Raw genomic sequence first — 23,629 nt, forward strand, 5'->3', positions numbered from 1 at the left:
GAGTTGCCAGATGTTGATGTGATGGGTCAATGGACCACACTTTTGAGAAGTGTTGTTTTAAGTCCTCATTAAAATTTTTTTTAATATTTATTAAAAATATTTTATATTTTTATATATATTATATATATTTTAATATATATTAAAATATTTAATATTTATTAAAAAAATTTTTTTAATGTTTATTTTTGAGAGAGACAGAGCACAAGTTGGGGAGGGGCAGAGAGAGATGGAGACACAGAATCTGAAGCAGGCTCCAGGCTCTGAGCTGTCAGCACAGAGCCCCATGTGGGGCTTGAACTCCAGAGCCGTGAAATCATGATCTGAGCTGAAGTCAGATGCTTAACTGAGCCACCCAGGCACCCCAATGTTTGTTAATTTTTGAGAGATAGAGAGAAAGAAAGAGAGAGACAGAGCCTGAGCAGGGGAGGGGCAGAGAGAGAGGGGGGCACAGAATCCGAAGCAGTCTCCAGGCTCTGAGCTGTCAGCACACAGCCCGATGCGGGGCTTGAACTCATGAACTGCGAGATCATGACATGAGCCGAAGTTGGACGCTTAACCGACTGAGGCACCCATAGAGTCCTCAGTTTTAATCTCCTTAAGGCCTTTCTTCTCTTGTCCCTGCATGAGTGTTAAAACCCAAGTTCCCAGATTACCTATACTTAATCAGCACCCATTCAGTGTGTCAGCATACTCTCAGCTCTGTCTTCCAGGTTATCTTTCACTTCTAGCACCGAAGGCCTTTCCTGCCAGCCTTTTGAGCTTAGCTATGCATTGAGAGAGAATGTGTGTGTGTATTTGAGTGGGAGAGAGAGGCAGAGACAGAGGAGTGTATATAGCCTTTATACAAATTTTACTCATTATGGATAAGATACCCACATATTTTATCTACGATTTTATAATAACAGGACTTTTTTTTTTTTTTAAGTTTATTTATTTGGAGAGAGAATTACAAGCAGGCTCCACTCTGTTAGCACAGAGCCTGCTGTGGGGCCAGATCCCACAAACGGCTGAGATCATGACCTGAGCTGAAATCAGGAGCCGGATGCTCAACTCACTGAGCCAACCAAGTGCCCCAGTAACAGGAGTTTTAAGTTACCTTTATATATTTCCCTGAATAGTTCGGTCCCATCTGTAAACCTATCAGTGAGCAACAACAGGAAGTTTCCTATAAATCCTTACAGGCTTTTTAGGGAAACTTTCTTAAACATTACCTTGTCATGGTTTCAGTGCTTAATTTAAGGAAGTGCAATGCTTTATAGTTATTTAGAATATCATTGTTCATTTAAATAGAAAACTTTCATGGGGCGCCTGGGTGGCTCAGTCAGCTGAGTGTCTGACTTCAGCTCAGGTCATGATCTCCTGGTCCTTGGGTTTGTGCCCCGCGTTGGGCTCTGTGCTGGCGGCTTGGAGCCTGGAACCTGCTTCAGATTCTGTCTCTGTCTCTGCCCCTCCCCCGCTTATGTTCTGTCTCACTCTCAAAAATATATAAACATTAAGAATTTTAAAAAATATATAAAACTTTCAGAATCTGTTTTGAACTTTATAACTAAATTTTTCTAAAATGACATTTTTAATAGCTTATTGACTTGTATTTGTTTCTTAGCATTAGAATGTTAAGTTTTTCTTAAAAGGGATTCTAGTTGAGAATTTGGGTTGATTAGGTTCTTCTTAAAGTTGTACTATGAAGTATTTTAAAGTTTATTCTACATCATTGTCAAAAGGAATGCCTTGTGGGGCGCGTGGGTGGCTCAGTCGGTTAAACTTCGGCTCAGGTCATGATCTCATGGTTTGTGAGTTCAAGCCCCACGTTGGGCTCTGTGTTGACAGCTCAGAGCCTGGAGCCTGCTTGGGATTCTGTCTCCCTCTCTCTGTGCCCTTCCCGTACTTGTGCTCTGTCTCTCTAAGATGAATAAATGCTAAAAATGTTTTTTTTAAAGGAATGCCTTGTTAGAATTATGTCTGGATTATGTGTTCCTCTTAATGATTTTAAAGACTGTCCTATATTGTTCTAGTCCTTTGTATTTACTGTTCTTGAGTTAATATAATTTTAAGAAACAGTTTATCACTATGTAGTTGGGATACTATTTAATATATAGCACTCTTCCTAAAGACATCCAGGAGTTTTGGCATTCTCAGTTATTCTCAGTAATAACTCAGTTATTTCTTTAGTAATTGTAGATTCAGAGAATATTATACAATGATACCTAGTACTAATGATTACCTAGGGTCAGGCATTGTGTAAATAGGGTTTTTTTCTTTAAATGTATTAACTTGTAGTTATTCACTCAAAATACTAGTTTCTCTTCTGCACAGCCTTAAGAGATTTTACTGAACTGTTATTCAGTCTTTGGACTTTTAAAAACTCCCCACTCTGCATCTTTCTGAACACTTGTAGTAATTAGACTGAATGCTGAAGTATGCTACTGCTTCTCCAGTCAAAAGTACCCATTTGTTTCCTATTTTAAAACCAGTCCTCTAGCCATATTACTTTATATTCTTTTCCTTAGCAAACTGAGAACTAAAGAAATGTTACAGTATTCTGAAAATATAACTATTAATTCCAACTATAACGGGGCAAGAAAACTGTGACAAAGATAGATTGATTTGATCATTCTCATTCTCAAAGTGTGATCCATGGTCCTCCCTGATGGTTCCTGAGACTTTCTGGGATCTGCAAGTTCAAAACTATTTGCATACTTAAACTAAAATATTATTTTCCCTTTGCACTATGTTGACATTTGTACTTAGGTTGTAAGAATGTGGTGGCTAAGACCGTTGGCGCACAGATCAAGGCAGTGGCACCAAACTATTATAGTAGTCTTTATAGCCTTCCACTGTTATACACACATATTTAAAAAAAAACCAGTTTCACCTAAGAATGCTCTTGATGAGGCAGTGAGAATTGCTGCATTTACTATCTTGACCCCAGTACATGTCTTGGTAATAGTCTATCTGATGAAATGGGAAGTATGCATAAAGTGCTTATGTGACTGAGTTATGGGCTAAACTAGATACTTCTTTTTCCATGGAACACCATTTTACTTGGAAGAACGTCTAAGCAGCTGTGGTTTTTCATGCTTCAGTATTTACAGACATTTTCTCAAAAATGAAGTGAGCCTGTCACACATCAAGGAAAAAAATTTAACAAATTTGTTGCCAGTGTAATGGCATGGAATGATAACATTCCAGCTTTCAAGAAAAAATTCAGAATATTAAAAAATGTATTATCCTCCACTGTGAGTGTGACACCTTCCTTTAAAAAAAAAACCTTTCTGTTGAGGTTGGTGGTGATATTAACAAGTGTAATTTTTTTGGTGAGATATTGTACAATGAAATGTCATTTGGAAGATCCACACAACTCAGTGAATTATTACTTTCCAAATGGCCACTACCTGATGTTTACAAATCAAAGATTGGTCAAAGATCCTTTCCAAGTGCAAAACTTGAATTTTTTTGGTAGCAAAAATTTTATTTACAAATTAACATGTAGAAAAATTCATCACGTTTTGGTACAGTTATAGTAATTTTATTACATGTATAAATTTGTGTACCCACCAGAGTCTAGATACAGAATAGTTCTATAACCCCAAACAACTCCCTTGTGCTCTTGTGTTGTAATCACCCCTCCTCAAACCTCTGGCAACCTCTAATCTGTTTTTCATCACTATAGTTTTGTCTTTTTGAGATTGTCATATAAATAGAATCATATGGAATATAACCATTTGAGACGGGCTTCATTAACTTAGCATAATACCTTTGAGAGTCATTATCAGTATTAATTTTTTAAAAATTAAAGTAAAACTTGTTTTAACCATTTTAAAGTGTGCAATTCAGTAGCTTTTAGGACATTCACAATGTTGTACAACCATTACCACTGTCAGACTTCATAGCATTTTTATTATCCCCAAAAGATACCAATACTCATTACATAGTTACTTCCTATTTCCCTCCTTCGTCCTCTTGCAGCCACTTATTCTTTCTGTCTCTGGATTTGCCTATTCTAAGCATTTCATATAATCAAGAGTCATACAGTATGTGGCCTTTTGTGTTTGTCTTCTTTCATTTAGCATTATATTTTTGAGATTCATCCATGTTACAGTACATTATCCGTATTTCATTCCTGTATTAGTCAACTCGGGCTGCCTTTACAAAATGTTGGGTGGTTTAAACAGATAACTGATTTTCTCACAGTTCTGGAGGCTAGAAGCTCCAGATCAAGGTTCAGCAGGGTCAGTTTCTGGTATGTATTCTTTATATGGCTTGTAGAAGCCTACCTTCTCACTGTGTCCCCACATGGCCTTTCCTCTGTGCTAGAGTGTAAAGGAGAGGGGAGCTCTCTCTGGTGTGTGTCTCTCTTGTTTTTAATGTTTATTTTATTTTTGAGAGAGCGAGCGAGCATGAGTGGGGGAGAGGCAGAGAAAGAGGGAGACAGAGAATCCCAAGCAGGCTCCAGGTTCTGAGCTGTCAGCACAGAGCCCGGTGTGGGGCTTGAACCCACGAATTGTGAGATTATAACCTGAGCCAAAATTGGACGCTTTAACCGACTGAGCCACCCAGGTGCCCCACTGGTGTCTCTTTTTTATAAGACACTAATCCTGATGGGAGCACCTGGGTTGCTCAGTCAGTTAAGCGCCCAACTCTTGATTCTGATTCAGGTTATGATCTCATGGTTTCATGGGTTTGAGCCCTGCATGGGGCTCCATGCTGGCAATGAGGAGACTGCTTGGGATTTTCTGTCTCCTTCTCTCTCTGCCCCTCCCCCCAACACACTGTCCTGTCTCCTTCAAATAAATAAACTTAAAAAAAAGATATCCTATTGGATCATCCCCTTTTCCCTTACAACCCCAGTTAACCTTAATTAAAATATACAGGTATATTGGAGGTTAGGGCCTTCAACATAAACATTCTGTCCATAATAAGTCCCTTTTATGGCTGAATATTATTCATTTGTATGCCTTTACCCCATTTCGTTCATTCATCAGTTGATGGACATTTGGGTGTTTCTGCTTTTTGGCTGTTGTGAATAATGCATGTCTGAATCTTCATGTACACATTTTGAACACCTGTTCTAATTCTTTTAGATTTGTACTAAAATGGAATTGCTAGGTCACATGGTAATTCTGATTTATCTTGAGGAACCACCAAACTGTTTTCCACAACATCCACACCATTTTGCATTATCATCAGCAGTGTGTAAGATTCCAATTTCTCCACATCTGCACCCACACTTCTTACTTTTCCTTTTTTTTTTTTTTTTTTTTTTTAGGTTTATTTTTGAGAGTGAGACAGCACGAGCAGGGGAGGGACAGAAAGAGAGGGAGACACAGAATCTGAAGCAGGCTCTAGGCTCCTAACTGTCAGCACAGAGCCCAGCACGGGGCTCAAACTCACAGACCACGAGATCATGACCTGAGCCAAAGTTGGGTGCTTAACCGACTGAGCCACCCAGGCGCCCCTCTGTTTTGTTTTTTTTTTGTTTGTTTGTTTGTTTGTTTTTTTAATAACCATCCTAGTGGGTATGAAGTGGTATCTCCTGGTTGTGATTTCAGTTTCCCTAGTGATAGTTAATGATATTTAATGATGATATTTAACATCTTTTCATGTACTTGTTGGCCATTTGTAAATCTTTGGAAAAATATGAATGTAAGTCCTTTGCCCATTTTTAAATTGGGTTACCTGTTTTTTGTTTTTTGTTTTTTTTGAGTTTTAAGAGTCATTCACATACTCTGCATACTAAACCCTTAATTGGATGTATGATTTCAAAAATTTTCTCCTATTTTGTGGGTTTTTTCACTTTCTTTATAATATTCTTTGATTCATAGAAGCTTTTATATTTAGGAAGTTTAATATTAAAATTTTTTGTTGCTTGTGCTTTTGGTGTCCGGTAAGAACCCATTGCTACATCCAAAGTCATAAAGATTTATCTCCCTATGTTTCCTTTGAAGAATTTTATAGTTTTCTCTCTTACATTTAGATCTTTGATAAATTTTGAGTTTTTATGTATGGTGTGAGATAATAGTCCAACTTCATTCTTTTGCACATGGTTATTCAGTAGTCCCTGTGTTGTTTCTTGAGAAGGCAGTTCTTTCCCCCACTGAATAGTCTTGACATCGTCGTTGAAAATCAGTTGACCATTGGGGAGCCTGGGTAGCTCAGGTGGTTAAGTGACTGACTCTTGATTTCAGCTCAGGTCATGATCTCACAATTTGTGAGATAGAGCCCCACATCAGGCTCTGGGCTGACAGTGTGGAGCCTGCTTGGGATTCTCTCTGTCTCTCTCTGTCTCTGTCTCTGTCTCTCTGTCTCTGTCTCTCTCTCTCTCTCTCTCTCCCCCCCCCCCCCCCCCCCCCCCGCGCTTGCTTGCATGTGCACACACACTCTCAAAATAAATAAACATTAAAAACAAAATCAATTGACCATTGATGTGTGGTTTATATCTGGACACATTTCTGTTGGTCTGTATGTCTGTCTTTGTGCCAACACTGTGGCTTTATAATAATTTTTGAAATGAGGATGAGTGAATCCTCCAATCTCCCCCCCCCCCCCCCCCCCAACTTCAAAACAAGATTGTTTTGGCTATTTGGACTCCCTTGCAGTTCCATTTGAATTTTAGGATTAGCCTGTCAGTTTCTGCAAAAAACATAGTTGGGATTGTGATAGAGATTGCATTGAATCTGTAGATCACTTTGGCGGGGACGTACTGCCATTTTAACAATATTAGGTTTTCTAATTTAGGAACATGGGATGTCTTTCCGTTTATTTAAGTCTTTAATTTCTTGACATTTCATGTTTTGTGGTTTTTAGTGTGCAGCTCTTCCACTTCCTTGGTTAAATTTGTTCCTAAGTATTTTGTTCTTCTTGATACTATTATACATGAAATTGGATTCTTAATTTCAGATTGTTCATTGTTGATGTATGGAAATGCTACTTATTTTTGTATGTTTTTCATGTATCCTGCAATGTTGCTGAACTTGTTAATTGTGATCATTTTTTTGTGGATTCTTAGGATTTTCTGTATGTAAGACCTTATCTGTGAAAAGCAGTAGTATTACTTCTTCCTTTCCGATTTGAATGCCTTTTATTTCTTTTACCTAATTGCTCTGGCTAGAACTTCCAGACAGTATTGAATAGAAGTGGCAAGGATGAACATCCTTATCTTGTTATTCACCTTAATAGGAAGCTTTTCAGTGTTCTACAATTGACTCTGTTAGTTGTGAGTTTTTTCATAGATGGCCTTTATCAGGTTGTGAAAGCTCCTTTCTATTCCTAGATTATTGAGTGTTATCATGAAAGAGTGTTGGAATTTGTTAAATGTTTTTTCTGTGTCAATTGAGATGATTATGTTATTTTTCCCCCTCATTTTATTAATGTGGTGATTGGTTTTTAAAAATTGAGCCACCCTTGCATTCCTGGGATAAGTCCATGGTGTGTAGTCCTCTTAATATGCTGCTGAATGTGGTTTGCTACTATTTTGTTGAGGATTCTTGCATCTATATTCATGAGAGAGATTGGTCTGTAGTTTTCTTGTGCTATCTTTGTTTTCTTATGGGATCTGAGTAATATTGACCTATGGAATGAGTTAGGAAGTATTCTTTCCTCTTCTGTTTTTTTGGAAGTGTTTCCTAAGAGTTGGTATTATTTCTTCTTTAAATGTTTGGGTGAACTGTTTCTTATTGGGGTGCCTGGGTAGCTTAGTTGATTAAGCATTCAACTCTTGGTTTCAACTCAGGTTATGATCTCATGGTTTGTGTGATTGAGCCCCATGTCAGGCAGGCTCTGTGCTGCTCACAGTGTGGAGCCTGCTTGGGATTCTCTTTCTCTCTCTGTCTCTGCCCCTCCCCTGCCCTGCCCTTGCGCATGCTCTTTCTCTCTCTCTGAACATAAATAAATATATATTTTTTAATGTTTGGGAAAATTTATCGCTGAAGCTATCTGGCTCTTTTCTTTGACAATATTTTATGTATTACTATTTTAATCTCATTATAGATCATATATTTTTATTCTTAAGTCAGCTTTGGTAATTTATAGGAATTTGTCCATTTTATCTATGTTATCAATTGGTTGACATACAATTGTTCATTGTATTCTTTTATAATCCTTTGTATTTCTGTAAAGTCAGTAATATTCCCTACTTTCATTCCTGGTTTTAGTAAATTGAGTCTTCTCTGTCTTATTTCTTGGTCACTCAAGTTAATGGTTTGTCAATGGTGTTAATCTTTTCAAAGAAGTTTTGGTTCCACTAATTTTTTTATTCTCTTTTTTAAATCCATGCCCTTCATTATTTCCTTTCTTCTGCTCGCTTTGCATTTGTTTCTTCATCTCTTTCCAGTTCCTTAAAGAGTAAGGTTATTGATTTGTGATACTTTAAAAAAAAAAATTGTTTTTTTTACATTTATTTATTTTTGAGAAACAGAATGAGACAAAGTGTGAGCGGGGGAGGGGCAGAGAGAGGAGACACAGAGTCTGAAGCAGGCTCCAGGCTCTGAGCAAGCAGTCAGCACAGAGCCTGATGGCGGGGCTTGAACCCATGAACTGTGAGATCATGACCTGAGCCGAAGTCAGACGCTCAACCGACTGAGCCACCCAGGCGCCCCATTTGTGATACTTTTTTAATGTAGGTGTTTACAGTTACAGATTTCCCTCTGAGCACTACTTTTGCTGCATCCCATACATTTTGGTGTTTTGTGGCTATTTTTAATTCTTCTCAAAGTATTTTCTAATTTTCATTGTAATTACTTTTTTTGACTTGGAAAGTTTCCAATTCCCGTTATCAGTTCTAATCTCATTGCATTATTGTTGAAGATACTTTGTATGATTTCCAGCTTTTTAAATTTATGAGACTTTTTTTGATGGTCTAACATATGGTCTACTGTGGAGAATGTTCCATGTGCACTTGAAAGTAATGTATATCCTGCTTTTGTTGGGTGTAGTGTTCTTTGTATGTCTTTTAGGTCTAGTTGATTTATGGTATTGTTCCAGTTTTCTCTTTCCATTGTATCTTTTACCTTGTTATTTTATCCATTATTGCTAGTGAGGTGTTGAAGTCTATAATAGTGAGCTATTACACCCTTCAGTTCTGTCATTTTTTTGTTTCATGTTTTGGGGCTCTGTTAGGTGCATTTGTGTTTTTAATTGTTAAATCTTGACAGATTGACTCTTTTGTCATATATCTTTGTCTATTGTAACAAGTTTTTAAAAAATTTTTTTAATGTTTATTTTTGAGAGAGAGAAAGAGCATGAGCAGGGGAGGGGCAGAGAGAGAGGGAGAGACAGAATCTGAAGCAGACTCCAGGCTCTTGAGCTGTCAGCACAGAGCTCAAGGTGGGGTTCGAACTTATGAACCGTGAGATCATGACCTGAGCTGAAGTTGGTCACCTAACTAACTGAGCCACCCAGGTGCCCCTATTGGAACAAGTATTAACATATGTTTTGTCTGATATTAGTATACATACTCCCTTTCTCTTTTAGTTGCTGTTTTCATGGACTGTCTTTTCTTTCACTCTCAACCTCTTTGTGTCTTTAGATCTAAAATGAGTCTCAGGTAGACAACATATAGTTGGATCATGTTTTTTGTGTGTCTCTGTGTGTGTGTGTGTGTGTGTGTGTGTGTTTTAAATCTATTCTGCCCATCTCTGCCTTTTAATTGGAGAGTTTAATCCATCCATTTACGTTTAATGCAATTAGTATTAAGGATATTTGTCATTTTGCTATTTGTTTTCTACATGTCTTATGTCAGTTCTGTTCTTAAAGTCCTCCATTACTGCCTTCTTTTGTGTCATAAATATTTTCTAATATACTATTTTAAATCCCTTTTTATTTATTTTTCTGTACAATTTATTAATGATTTTTAGTGCTTGCCCTGGGGATATATAATTAACATTTTATTTTATAAACGTGTATTTCAGATTAACAACAACTTAGTTACAATAGTATACAAAATACTATGCGCTTATGTAGTTCTATCCCCTTATTTTATGCTGTTATTGTCACAAATTACATCTTTATAAATTATATGTCCGTGGACATAAATTTATTTTTTTCTAAAGGAAAAAGGTTTAATATAAAGACGCAGGATTCACATCACAATAAATGATGAGTATTCTTCTCTTAATAAAAGTTCAACTTCTGCATTTTTTTTCTATTTAAAACTTATCCTGCCTTTTTCCTGTGCTTTCCTATTACTTTGATCCCACCTCTTCCTGTCCATGGTTACATTGAGATTCTCTCTGTCTCTCTCCAGTAGTTTAGAAAGTTTACTCCTACACAAGCTATGATGAATAGCATTAATTTAATACACTCTACCAACATCTAAGAGGAGGTTACAGATATGTAACCTTCCTTTCCCCTACTCCCCAAGTACACTGTTAGCTATCCATTCTCCTGGGTAGAAATGTGGCATTTTATTTTCCAGTGTTCCTTGTTGATTTTCATGCTCATCAACATAAATTTATAGTTACTGTTGTATGTAGCTGTCTTTTAAATCATAAGGAAAAAAGAGCAGTTACCAAAATACATTCTTCCTTTGTTTCTTTCCTCAAACACTTTATAATATAGTGCTTCTATTACACTTTCCAGATACTATTCCAAAGTTTGCAAGTATTTAATTATCTTAATTTTTTGAGATCAAAACAATTTCATAGCTAAGGAGGGTAAGGAATAAAGAAGACAACTTACCTAAGGCCATAGAACTGTTAAAAGGTAAAGTCAGAAATTTGAACCTAGGTTGTCTGGCTTCAGAATCCATGCTGTTAACCACTAGTCTGTTATTTCCTGAACACTAGTGTTCCTTCTGTTACATTATAACATTGAGTGTAGAATTCAGTTGGACACATAAAACATATTCATTCATGTTGAAAATTCAGAACGGATAAAGTGAAGGATATTGGAGTCAATTGAAAGGGAAGATAACAATTGGAAGGAACTTTTGATCTATGGCCTTGAAGACAAAGCAGGATCAAGACTATTGAGATTTGAGAGAAGCCTTTTTAGACCAAAGGAACAGGATGAGAAGAGGGATTAAGACAAGCAAAAGCAAGTTATATTCAAGAAACAAAATAGTTTTGAGTTGAGCGTCCTTGAAGGAAATTGGAAGGGAGAGGGTTGAAAAATTCACGTCTGGAATGATTTAAAAGCCACACTTCATAGTTTGGATTTTATTCTGCAGACAGTAGGTAGTCACTGAATGTTTTTGAGCATACAAAGTCTATTTAGAATTTACTTTATATGTAAATATGTGTATAAATCTGAAGACTAACTCAAACTTTCGTTTAATTTAAAATTTTCATAAACTTGTGGAGGCTTATTTTGGTAGGGACCAGATTAAAGTTTGCTCTTTTGTACTGCCATATATTAAGGTATGTTAGAGATATGTTATAAAGTCATTTTTTTTGAATTTTTATTTATTTTTGAGAGAGCGTGAGTAGGGGAGGGACAGAGGTGGGGGGGGGGGAGGCACAGAAGATCAGAAATGGGCTGTGCACTGAGAGTAGCAAGACATAAGTGGGGCTTGAACTCTGGAACCAAGAGATTATGACCTGAGCTGAAGTCGGATGCTCAACTGACTGAGCCACCCAGGTGGCCCAAAGTAGTGATTTTTTAAACATGAATATTACAGAAATTTAAAGAAATGTGTTTGATTATATTGAAGGGTATGTGCTTCCTTTCAAGATCTTCTCTTGTATGAGAGGTAGAAAGGTATATCTATTTATTTTAATTACATGCCATATGAAATGGTTCAGATGACCTATCGTATTTTTAAAGTGTTAACAACGAAGTTGTTTGCCAGATACTGGATATATAACCATAAATGAGACCTGGTCATATTTTCAGTCTCTTTTCTTTTCTAATTGGTAAGCATTGGAATGCTCCAGTATTCAATCTTCTTCCTTCCTTTCATTTTTATCTGCCTCATTAACTGAAAGTGATCTCTAGTTTTAAGGCCTTAAATTCTGTATGTACTTTGATTTCCAATGAACCCAAACTTTCTCCTTTTAAACTCAAACCCACCTATCCAATTCCTTCTGCATGTATCCACTTTGATTTGTGAAAGGCATGTCAGATTTAACATGTCCCAATCTGAACTAGATTTCTCTGTGCCAAAATTGTTTCTCCTTCAGTTCTCTCCATCTCAGAAAATTAAAAAAAAAAAAAAAAAAATTTTTTTTTTTTAATGTTTTTTATTTTTGAGACAGAGCATGAGCAGGGGAGGGGCAGAGAGAGAGAGGGAGACACAGAATCCAAAGCAGGCTCCAGGCTCTGAGCTGTCAGCACAGAGCCCAGTGCAGGGCTTGAACTCATGAGATCATGACCTGAGCTGAAGTCGGACGCTTAACCGACTGAGCCACCCAGGCGCCCCTCCATCTTAGAAAATTAACATTAAGGTTCACTCAGTTCTTAGACCAGAAGCCTAAGTATTGTTTTTAATACTTTTCCCTCCCATTCCACATCCAGTGCATCATCAGAGCAAGTTGGTTATATCTTCAAAATATTTTCTATACCCAGCCACCGCTCTCTACCTTCATGATTGCCATACTATTTCAAGCCACCGTTATCTCTTGCCAAGCCTCTAGTAATGATAGTCTTTTAATGATGCTTTCCTCGTAATCAGTTATCTGTGCACCCACCTGCTAATCTTAAACAATAGAAGTCTGTAACACCTCCACCAGTACCCAAAGGTAAAACTAGTTGATTTCTTTTAAATTCGGAATCCTCACCGTGGCCTACAGATTCTTGCCTCTAGATTTCTGACTTCATTTCCTACCTTCTACCTTATTTACTTTGCTCAGATAATACCAGCTCTCTTGCTGTTTCTCAGCTATACCATACTTCATACCATATACTGCTTCAGTGCCGTTCCATCTGCCTAGAATGTTCCTGTCTTGGATATCTGTGTGGATTGATCCCTCACTGCATTCAGTGCTCAAAATGTTGCCACTTAAAGTCTTCTTCTGACCTCTTTAAAGATTCTCCTTCCTAATTCCCTTCCCAAGTTTTCTCCATGTACTCAGTCAGGGTTTATCAGGGCTTAGTTGTTATCCCCCTCTCTACTGTCTTCTTCTATCATTACTTTGACTTACTTTTATCATACATTTTATCATCATCATCATCATCATCATCATCCTCCTCCTCCTCATCATTTGTATCGTTTGTCTTCTTTGCCAGAATTAAAGTTCCTTGATAGGAACTTTTTATTGTTCACAGCTGCATCCCTAGTATTTGACTCCTAGACACTCAGTATCTATATAGTCCACCAAGAAAAGGAGGCTCAGAAACAGTAGAAAATGATTTTATATTATTTACCTTAAAAAAAAGAAAACGAAAGAAATTGCCCATCTCCCACCTTGTAGTGTAATTTTAGTATGTTTGAGAAAATATGTAATGACAAAAGACTATTACAAATTCAGTAATGCTTTTTAAAGAAACCTATATTTTGTTCACAGCAAAATAGCATTTGAAGAAATAGTGGCTGTATATACAAGCACATTTTTATTTAATTTACAAACCGTGCTCATATGGATTTACTGACCTTGTAATGATGGAGTTCCTCTAAGGAATTGTGGCCCACAGATTGTGAACTCCTGGTGTAATTGACTCATTCCTAATCAACTTCCGATTTGCATTTAAATGGCTTCTTTTTAACATAATTACTCTACCCAAGACAGTTTGGGTAGAGTAATATATAACAGAAAAAATGAACCCAACTGCCCTTGGATTTCCAAAGAACTAAATTCATCTGACCTAGCTACTTACTACCTTTGTTCTTTTGGTTACTTAACATCTTAGAATCTCATTTATGGCATTGTGTGTGTAGATATATGAAATTATTTTGGTAATGTTCCAGTTACTTAGTACATATTCTTTTCCCCTCCTTTTTCAGGACCTTATCTTACTCTTTTTTTCTGTCTTTGCTGTGGTTACAGCTTTTTATGAAAAGTATTCTGTCATCTCTGTTCTTGGACCAGCAAAGCTAGCCATTAATTATGTTCTGGTTTTAGTTCATAGATAAAGGGAACTTGGTTGAACTCAAGCAGAAAATCCATCCTTTTTCTATCAGATATCGATTACCCTTGTGTTTTATTTACTTTACTTAACTGTATATTTGGGTCTTTAACATGCCAGACATATAAAGTGGAATCATTCTAAAATCTAAAACCACTCAGAGGGTATAGGAATTAGGAAGGTGTGTTTACATTCTTCCAACAGAAATTTACTGACTGTAGTTTAAGAAACAGGTTGATATTAAGAGAAAGATAGATAGGCTCCAGTTCTTTGCTGAAAATGTAGTGGATAAAACGCCAAAAAATAATTACAGTGTATGTAGTTTATAAGTGGTAGTATAAGCAGCACTGATGAGGATGTTCCTAAGCTTGCCTAGGGCTTGAGGAATGAGCTAAAGGATACCTTAGAATGAACTAGATTGAGGGTTGCAGGAGAACATTCCAGGTAGAGGACATGCTATGCTTAAAAGGCATGGAAGCATTGCCATATATGTAGTGATTAATAAGTCAGTCTGACTAGAGCATAGTGTGTATAGGTAGAAAATGGTAGCAGGGGAGACTGAAAAGGTAGTATGAGGCTAGACAGACCCTCAGTGATCTTGGGTATCATCCAGGAGTTTGAAGTCTTCAGTATTATTGGAAACCATCAAAGGTTGGTAAAACTGAGAAAAGATGGAAAAAGTTTGGCAGCATTGTGATGGATGGATTCTGTTGGGGATGGTGGTGTAGGGGGATGCTGAAGTAGTAAAATGAATGAAAAGTTCGAAGATGTTATTAGTAGGTAGTGGAGAAATTGAAGAGCCTGGGTTGTAGAATCACAGGCCTGGTTTTAAACCTAGGCTCTGCCTCTTTGTAGTTGTATGAAAAAATTAGTTGCTTTGATTTTCTTATGTGTACTAGGTACTAATAATACCTACTTTACAGTATTCCTCTGAAGATTTTGTTATAGTGGGTATGAAGTACCTGATACAGTACTTGCCTGATGCCAGCTAAGGGCTCAGTTAATGATAATATGAACGACATGTACTGTAATTATTAAGGTAAGAGATGGTGAGACCTGACTTTAGGGATGGAAAAGAGAATAGGTTTGGATGGATCTGTCTGAATTGGAATGAATAGGACTCAGTGACTGGAAGACCTGATTACTGTCTTATGAAAGAATGGAATCAGACAGACTGAGATTTGTAATCTGAATGGTTTAGGTTGAAGGGGTTAGGGATGCCATTTTCCTGGTAAGGAATACAGGAGTCACTGGTTGAGATGAAGTGTAGAATGATTTTGATTTGGACTTTTTGAGGTATTTGGGATATCTTGGTGATGATATGAATGGAGCAGGCAGTTAGAAATAAGGTCTGGGGCAAGAGATAAGAGATTGGAGAGTTACCAGTATATGCATGGTAGCAGAAATGTGTGTAAATCTTAATGGCAGGGCATATATTTTAAACAGATCCTCTGTATACCCACACTGCTGAGCTCTGTATTAACACTCGATTGGTTCTTGCTGTTAAAAGTGATATTTAAAAAATAATATCCTTAAGGTGGCTTTGTGTATAAGGTAAGGCATGGTTACTTTGATTTCTAATTTAATGTTCACTTTTACTTACAGTTATAAATGTAAAACCTACTTTTCCTAAAATACAGATCTTACTCTAATTTTAAATTTCTGATAAATATTTTAGTTTAACTTTTAAAGCATTTTAATCTGTAATTATGAATTAAAATTTTTATATTTTCTCTTTAGGTATTTAACAAAATCTCCCTTCGTGTCTAAGTAAATATTAAGAATCATAATTTAGACTTATAAATGTGATTGTTCATAAGTTTAAGTATTCTAATACAGTGTACAAACTTAAGGTTTCAGTCTAAAACTACAAGTCTAAATCAGCTATTCAATTGCATATTTTATTTTTAAAAAATGTTCATTCTGAGAGAGCAGGCATGAGATGGGGAGGGGCATCTGAGAGAGAGACAAAGAGAGGGAGAGAGAATCCCAAGGAGGCTCTACTCTGTCAGCATATAGCCAACCCGGGGCTTGATCTCACGAACCATGAGATCATGACCTGAGCTGAAGTGGGATGCCTACCAACTGAGCCCAGGCACCCCTGGGATGTTATTCCTAAGTCATTACTTTTTAAATTATATTGTGTTTGTTTGTTTATATATAGGTTTATTTTATTATTTTGAGAGATATTTATAAGTTTATGTTATTTAGAGAGAGAAAGAGAGAGCACACGGGAGGGGCAGAGAAAGAAAGAGAGAGGATCCCAGGCAGGCTCCATCCCAAGAAGTGCAAGATCGTTACCTGAGCTGAAATCAAGAGTTTGACACTTAACTGACTGAGCCACCTAGGCTCCCCAGTAACAACTATTTACACTTAACTATTAATTTTACTGGTATACTGCTTACCTTTTCTTTCTCTCTCTCTTTCTTTTTCTTTTCTTTTCTTTTCTTTTCTTTTCTTTTCTTTTCTTTTCTTTTCTTTTCTTTTCTTTTCTTTTCTTTTCTTTTCTTTTCTTTTCTTTTCTTTTCTTTTCTTTTCTTTTCTTTGAGAGTGTGTGTGTGCGTATGCAAGCATGAACAGGGGAAGGGCATAGGGTGAGAGAGAGAATCTTAAGCAGGCTCTGTGCTCCCAACTCAGGGTTCTGTCTCAGGAATGTGAGATCATTGGTGCCGAAATCAAGCATCAGAAGCCCAACTGACTGAACCAACCCAGGCACTCCCCCCACCATTATTTTTTATGTAAACATTGTTTTCTCTTTTTAGGAGGTCTTTGTTTTGAATTATTTTTTTATTAGCTGAACTACTTTCAGTTGCTCTTACCCCAGAGTGAATGCTGTCCTGCTTTTCAAATCAGAGCATGTTTCCTTCTTTCTTTTCTTTTACCCATGTCTTTGAATAATAGACTGGCTACAGGGGCGCCTAGGTGGCTCAGTCGGTTGTACGTGCGACTTCAGCTCAGATCAAGATCTCACAGTTTGTGGGTTTGAGCCCCGCACCAGGCTCTGTGCTGACAGCGCAGAGCCTGGAGCCAGTTTTGGATTCTGTGTCTCCCTCTCTCTCTGCCCCTCCCCTGCTCTCACGCTCTGTCTCTGAAAAATGAATAAACCTTAAAATTATAATAAGAGTAATAGCTTGGCTACAAAAAGTGTATGTTTTTTGTTTTAACACTCAGAATTTTGTAAACATACCTCCATTGGCTTTTAGCATTTACTTCTGATAAAATGACTGGCAGTCTAAATCCCTTTTCTCTTAAGTAAAAAAAGGAAAAATTTTCCCTTTTTTTGGAGCTTTTAAACTTTTATTTTTGAGGTTGAGATATTTTACCAGGTAAGTGCTACATCTACATGCTTTTTTCCCCTTGAGTACTCTGCCCCAGTATTTCTCAGAGCCTTTAGACTCCAGATAATACTCAACATTAGGAAGTTTTCTTCTTGTTCTCCTTCTGCTTCCCTTAAATAAATAAACAAACAAAAAAACTTTTTTTTTTTCATTTATGTTCTTTGCTTTTTCTTGCTAGAAATCGTGTTTTACAGTATTGAATGCCCTGGCTACCTCCTCATGATCTCTGTGCCTTCAGATTCACTATATATTGTGAGGACATTTTTATTGATTGGTTGAGAGTTGGGGGGGGGGGGGAAGGGGCAGAGGGGGGGAGAGAGAGAGAGACAGACAGACAGACAGAGACGGAGAATCTTAAGCAGGTTCCGTGTTCAGCACAGAGCCTGATGTGGGGCTCAATGGTGAGATCGTGACCCGAGCCCAGATCAAGAGCCAGACACTTAACCAGCTGAGTCACCCAGGTGTCCTATGAGGACCTTTCTTAAGTTAGTTTTCTAAATCACAAATTTATTGTATATTTTTCTGCTTAGTACCTCTGTTTGATTATTTTGACAGTTTTTTTTTCCTTCTCTCCCAAACACATATTCTCCACTTTTTTCTGAGTAGAGAATAACATTTTAAAAATGTTATTCTTAAATAATTATTATTATAAAATAATTATTACTAATTATTATAATAAATGTTATTTGAAATAATTTCTTCAAGTTCTAGTATTTTTTCTTCATTAATTGTTTTAGTTTGAGCCATTAGTTGTAATTAGATTGTTGTTTCTCTCCAATGTATTTGGTCAGGTTTTTTCATCAGTTCTTGTGCTGGGTAGTTCTGAGGGTGATAAGTGTGCCAGCAAATGGGCTCCTCACAGTGCATGGGCTGGGATCAGATGCTCAGGAAGAGAGGAAGGACTTAGTGAATGTAGTTGCCCAGCAGTGGGGGAGGAGGAAGTCTAGAGTAATGAGAAGAGGAACCTGGTTTTTGTTCATTACCTGTAGGAGTTTATCTACGTTTCTTTGGTTGTATGATACATTGAGAAAGATGGAACATCAGTAAAAAGGTATTCTTTACCTTATGTTATCTTGGATAAAATATAAAAGATTATATAATCTGGTGCCTTTTTTTTTTTTTAAACCAGCAAGCACCTCTGAACTGATATTTCATAAAATAATACTACTCTGTTGGAGACCGAGCTCTTTTATACCAAGCACCAAGTTTTACAAGATTCCCCAGGACCTTGATGTAAAAATTGCTAATTTTCTGACGTGCCCCTGATTTTCCTTTTTAGCACCTCTTTATCTCTCAAACTACTAATGTCTATACTGTACCTCAGAGAAAAGGTTCCCAAGACCCATGAACCATTTTTTCATTCCATCCTTAATTTTTTGTTTCAAAAGCACGGACTATATTGCTTACTGACTTATGTTCGCTATGTATTTGATATGTTTCTGTCCTGTTATTTTTCATAACCTACTATTCCGTTTTGGTTACAAATAAAGTAGTGACTATGATTAAGATTGAAGAGGGAATATGTGAAAAATTTTAATCTATCTTTTGTTTTTGAGAGGTAGATGATTAAATTAGAAGCTGCAAACCAAGCATGTAGAGTCCTAGTTTAAGAGAGAAAAATGAGGGAAACAGGAAGACCTGCCTAGCCTTCCTGGAATATTAAATCTCCTTGAGGAGATAAGATATAAATACATGAAAAGAAAAGCAAAAAAATAAAGTTTAGATAGCCTATGACAAATTTTATTTTACAGAATAGATTGCATAGAGAGCACTTTGCACATGACAGAAAACAAAGAAAACATAAGGAATTGACATTTATTTAAAAGGGGAGAGTGATAAGTGAATTCTGAGGATGAGAAAACTGGAAATCCAACTTCATGAGGGCAGTCACCATGTCTGTTCACCACTGGCTGTTCACACTATCAGTGCCTGCCATTGTCCATGCTAGATGGTCAGCTCTCAGTTAATGTCAGTTGAATAAGCAGACATGTATTTGTTGAACAAATTGAAGAGTGCCTTGAACGAGATAATTTATTTTGGCAGAGGTGAGATGCAGAGAGGCCTGAGAAAATATTAGGATGACTGAATACATCAGAATACTAACATGACAAGCACTGAGAATGGGCACAAAGTTGTGGGAAATAAGGCTGCTGCTAATGGTAGCTTGGAGCCAAATGATAAGCAGCTTTGATTGCTGGACTTAAGAATTTGGGATTTGTGTTTTAAACAAAGAATTTTTCGGAACAGATAATGGCATTGTCAAAGCAGTATTTTAGGAGTAGTCTAAAAACACAGTGGAGGTTGCTGTGAGGAAGAGACTGGAGACCCAACTCTGAGACCCATTGTGATGTTGGACAGGAATTCTTTGAACACTGGTTGTGTCCAATAAAATTATGAATATTTCCTCACATGTAATGTATTCCATAAAGATGGTTTTTAAGCTCTAGTGATTGAACATAATGACATAGCTGTCTTTTTCAGTATTTATTTAATTTTCCATGGCATTTTGTTATTGATCTCATGGCTTTTCTGTGAGATCATGGTATAAATTTTGAATACATTTGTTCTTCCCTTATTTGCCTTTTGTTAATGTCAAGCATAGCACATGAGCCGTTTCTTGTTGCTATGCAACTGCTAAATTCAATATTTAATGTTAATAAAACTGAGTAGCATTAAATTCAGTTAACAGGGTAGCAGGATATGGCTTTACAGTGTCTAATTGATAATATTTGTAAGGTTTAATGTATTGTTACAGATGTGAGCAAAATAGGAGTGACCTGTTTATAGTTGCTCTTTTGGTCAAAATTATTTGTGGTTAAGTCACCAGATTTTTTTTTTTTTTATTTATTGTTTTTGGTCTTTCCCTTTCATGGTTTTTTGATATGTGATTCAGTTTTTTGTTTAGTGTCTCTGTGTTATTGATGAAGTTTTTATTCTATTTTCTTATTCTTTCAGATTCTGTTATTTTGTAATTTTAATAATTTTCACTCTCAAAGCTTATAAGCCTTTTTTTCCTGGTATTATTTCTTGCTATATTAACATTTTTCCTTCTCAGGAATTTATACTTAGTATGCAAGTTTGGAATTTGTCACAATTTCATATAAATCTAGATGAAAGCATATTTATTACATGTGTTCTTTGGGACAAGAGCCACTTATAATCTCTTTTAGCTATTTGCAGTGTGTACTGGGTACTTTAAAGGTATTGAAATGCTTTCATTAATATTTGTGAAATAGGGCTTTAGAGTTGGGAGGCAGGCTGTGGGATTTATTTAAGGGGTTTGGGGAGGGGAGACTAGTGTTGAGAATATCTAGTTTGCAGGCCCAAGATAGATAGGATCTAGCAATTCCTTCTCATTCTCTTAACCACCATTTCCCCAACCTCTAAACCCCCAGTCCAACCCTTTCTCCTCCCTAGTTTGGGGAAGAGAGACCATAGTGATTTAGCAGAAAATGTTTTAGCAAATAATAAACAGAGACACAGATAACTCTTACTTGTTTGAATGGATAGTTTGATTTTGTTAATGTCCTTGGAATAATTTTGATGGGAAGAATTAAGGAGAGTTGAAAAACAATTGCTCCTTAATAATAAATGAAAAATCTAGAATCTAGAAAATAGTGTAGAAAAATCAACTCTTTACAATGTAGTTAACATAGACTCTAGAGATTATTCTGTTGAAAACAATGGCTTAATACTGTGGACAAAAAAGTCTTTTGCTCTGCATTGTTCTTCTTTTTTTAATTATTAAAAATAATCTTTTTTAATTTTTTAAATTTATTTTTAAGAGAGAGACAGAGCATGAGTAGGGGAGGGGCAGAGAGAGACGGAAACACAGAATCCAAAGCAGAGCTGTCAGCACGGAGCCTGAGGGACGCAGGGCCTCAAACCTGTGAACTGCGAAATCATGACATGAACCCAAGTTGGCCTCTTAACCTACTGAGGTACCCAGGCGCCCCGTATTAAATTTTGATCTTTTTTTAGTTTTTTAAAGATTTTTAAGTAATCTCTACATCTCCTGTGCAGCTTGTTTGAACCTATATCCTCAAGATCAAGAGTCCCTTGCTCTACCGACTCAGCCAGGCACCCCTGCATTATTATTCTTATAAAGAGACAAAATCCTGTTTGTAAACACCATCTTTTCTACCCCTTTACCTTCAAACCCTTTATGGTGATTGTATTTGTAGTAAGGAAGTGCTAACTATGTTGTGAACCTTCATGTATCCACCTGGCTATAGTATTTTAAATTAGTGGTTCCCTCCATTTTGAGCATAAGAGTACTTTCTAATTTTTTTTAATTATAAAGTTGTGATTATAGATTATGTGACAAAATACATAGGGCCCCAAAATACATAATACACACTAGGAATTCAGTAACATTTTGTGTATTTTCTTAATTACGATAACTTTTTTTTTTTTTGCATTTGAACAGTACTATGAACACTGCATGCACAAGACACGTTAATTCTTTCTGAAGATCATTCTTGAAGTACATATGGATTCGTGGACCCCTTGTAACTGTTTGAGCTCCCAGTGAGATCCTTAGTTTGGGAACCACCACTCTTAACCTGTTATTTCTGTTATGTTATATAAAGGTGCAGTCTGATTCCTTTCCCCTTTTCCCTCCTTATTCTCTTTATGAACCATAGGAAACAGTAAGATGGCCAAGATTTTTTCATTGTTTTTCATTGAATCGGCCATATTTGAGGTAATAAATCCAAAAAAAATTTTTTTTTTTAAATAATGTGGAAGGTGATAATATTTTAAACATTTATATACAGATATATTTGGATTTTTTCTTTCTTTTTTTTTGTATGTATAACTAGTGAGTTCTACCTTCATAAAGGAACCAGCAAGTAGTTATTGTGGCAATGTAAAAAAGTTACAAAGATCTTTTTCTTTTAAAATATTATGATTTTTTCTTTAGTAATAAAGGTATTCTCAGTGAGAATTTTCCTTCTTCAGAAAACTGTGGACTTGATGGGTGCTTGGGTGGCTCAGTCAGTTGAGCGTTGCACTTTCGCTGAGGTCATGATCTGGTTCGTGAGTTTGAGCCCCACATCGGGCTCACTGCTGTCAGTGTGGAGCCCATTTTGGATCCTGTCTCCCTCTCTCTCTGCCCCTCCCCTCCTTGTGCTCTTTCAAAAAGATAAATAAAACATTAAAAAACTGTTAGCTTGAAAAATCTATTATCTCAGTTCATATTCAGAAACAGGCTATTTAGATTAATCCAGAATGTTGTGGAAATTTTGAAACGATTTGACTCTTCCATTGGGGAAGGTGCCTTTTAAAATGGATTTTGAGCATTTATGTAAGGAGGTATTTGGGATTTTGTACAATGATAGGACAACCCGTGAGTTTCCATTCTTTCATTGGTTATTTCTAGTGTTGTCTGTTTTGTGTTGTTCTCGAATGTGCTGTGAATTTGTATTGAATGTTAATCATGGACAAAAATGCAAATGTTCCTTTTAGGTTTATCATTGACACTCTTTCCTCAGCATCCCTTCTGTAATACTCTGGGGATCCTTGAGAACTGGAGGAACACACCATCTTTTTTTCAGCAGCAGATTAATATTACCTTACTATAGGGAGTGTTACTGTAATAATGGATTTTTTTTTCATCCTTTCAGGGTTTGAAAGTATTCTTGAAGGGCTGTTTGGACCTGCATTATTAAAAGATCTCAGTTTATATAAAGGTATTCAAAATCTTTTTTTTTTTTTCTTTCCTCTTTGGTATATTTCAAATTCTTCCTGGTGACATATCTGATACTTTTGTGATTTAAACCCCAGTCTCTTCCTCCTTTTTACTCAATTTTATGTGAGTTAAAGCTGTATCCCTATAAACATTTTTGTGTTTAGTTGATAATGCAAATATATGTATTAATAAGATATATTAATTAGTGAACAGTTATTAAGAATATTAAGACAAGTAAGGAACCTGTCCAGTGCTTAGGATTTTTTGTTGTTTGTTGTTAAATAATATTTTTGAAATTCTCATTTGTTTGAAAAATTCACTTTTGTAACTGTTAATTTGGTATTCCAACTCTTTTTGCAGACTGTGAACCTGAAAGCATTTCTGATTGGACTTTTGATGAAAACTGTCTATTCTGTTGCTTAAGAAGAGATAAAGTAAAGGTAACGAAAAAACTTGTGTAACTTATCTAGTGTGGTATTTTATAGTTTTTATTTTTTCAAAATTTGATTATTTGTTGGGGGATTTGTAGGAAGAGGAAGGTATGATTCCATATTTATTTATAAAAGATTTGATAGTAACTGAGTTTTGCAATTTAGACTGT

General features: G+C 36.3%; 1 protein-coding gene across 9 annotated transcripts in view; it reads left to right on the forward strand.

The window, feature by feature from the left end:
• Positions 1-23,629, forward strand: part of LCOR (ligand dependent nuclear receptor corepressor) — a 140,448-nt gene that overhangs the window by 46,664 nt on the left and 70,155 nt on the right. For 8 of the 9 annotated variants that reach the window (XM_053909782.1, XM_019458978.2, XM_019458977.2 and 5 more), the window contains 2 exons: positions 22,964-23,029; positions 23,389-23,468. In XM_053909782.1, the coding sequence (XP_053765757.1) occupies positions 22,964-23,029; positions 23,389-23,468 (146 nt within the window). Of the gene's footprint in view, positions 1-22,963; positions 23,030-23,388; positions 23,469-23,629 lie in introns of those variants that run through there. The other variant, XM_053909784.1, reaches the window with a different exon arrangement.

Source organism: Panthera pardus, unplaced genomic scaffold (assembly GCF_024362965.1).
Source record: "Panthera pardus isolate Hobbes unplaced genomic scaffold, ASM2436296v1 HiC_scaffold_22, whole genome shotgun sequence".
Classification (NCBI taxonomy): domain Eukaryota; kingdom Metazoa; phylum Chordata; class Mammalia; order Carnivora; family Felidae; genus Panthera; species Panthera pardus.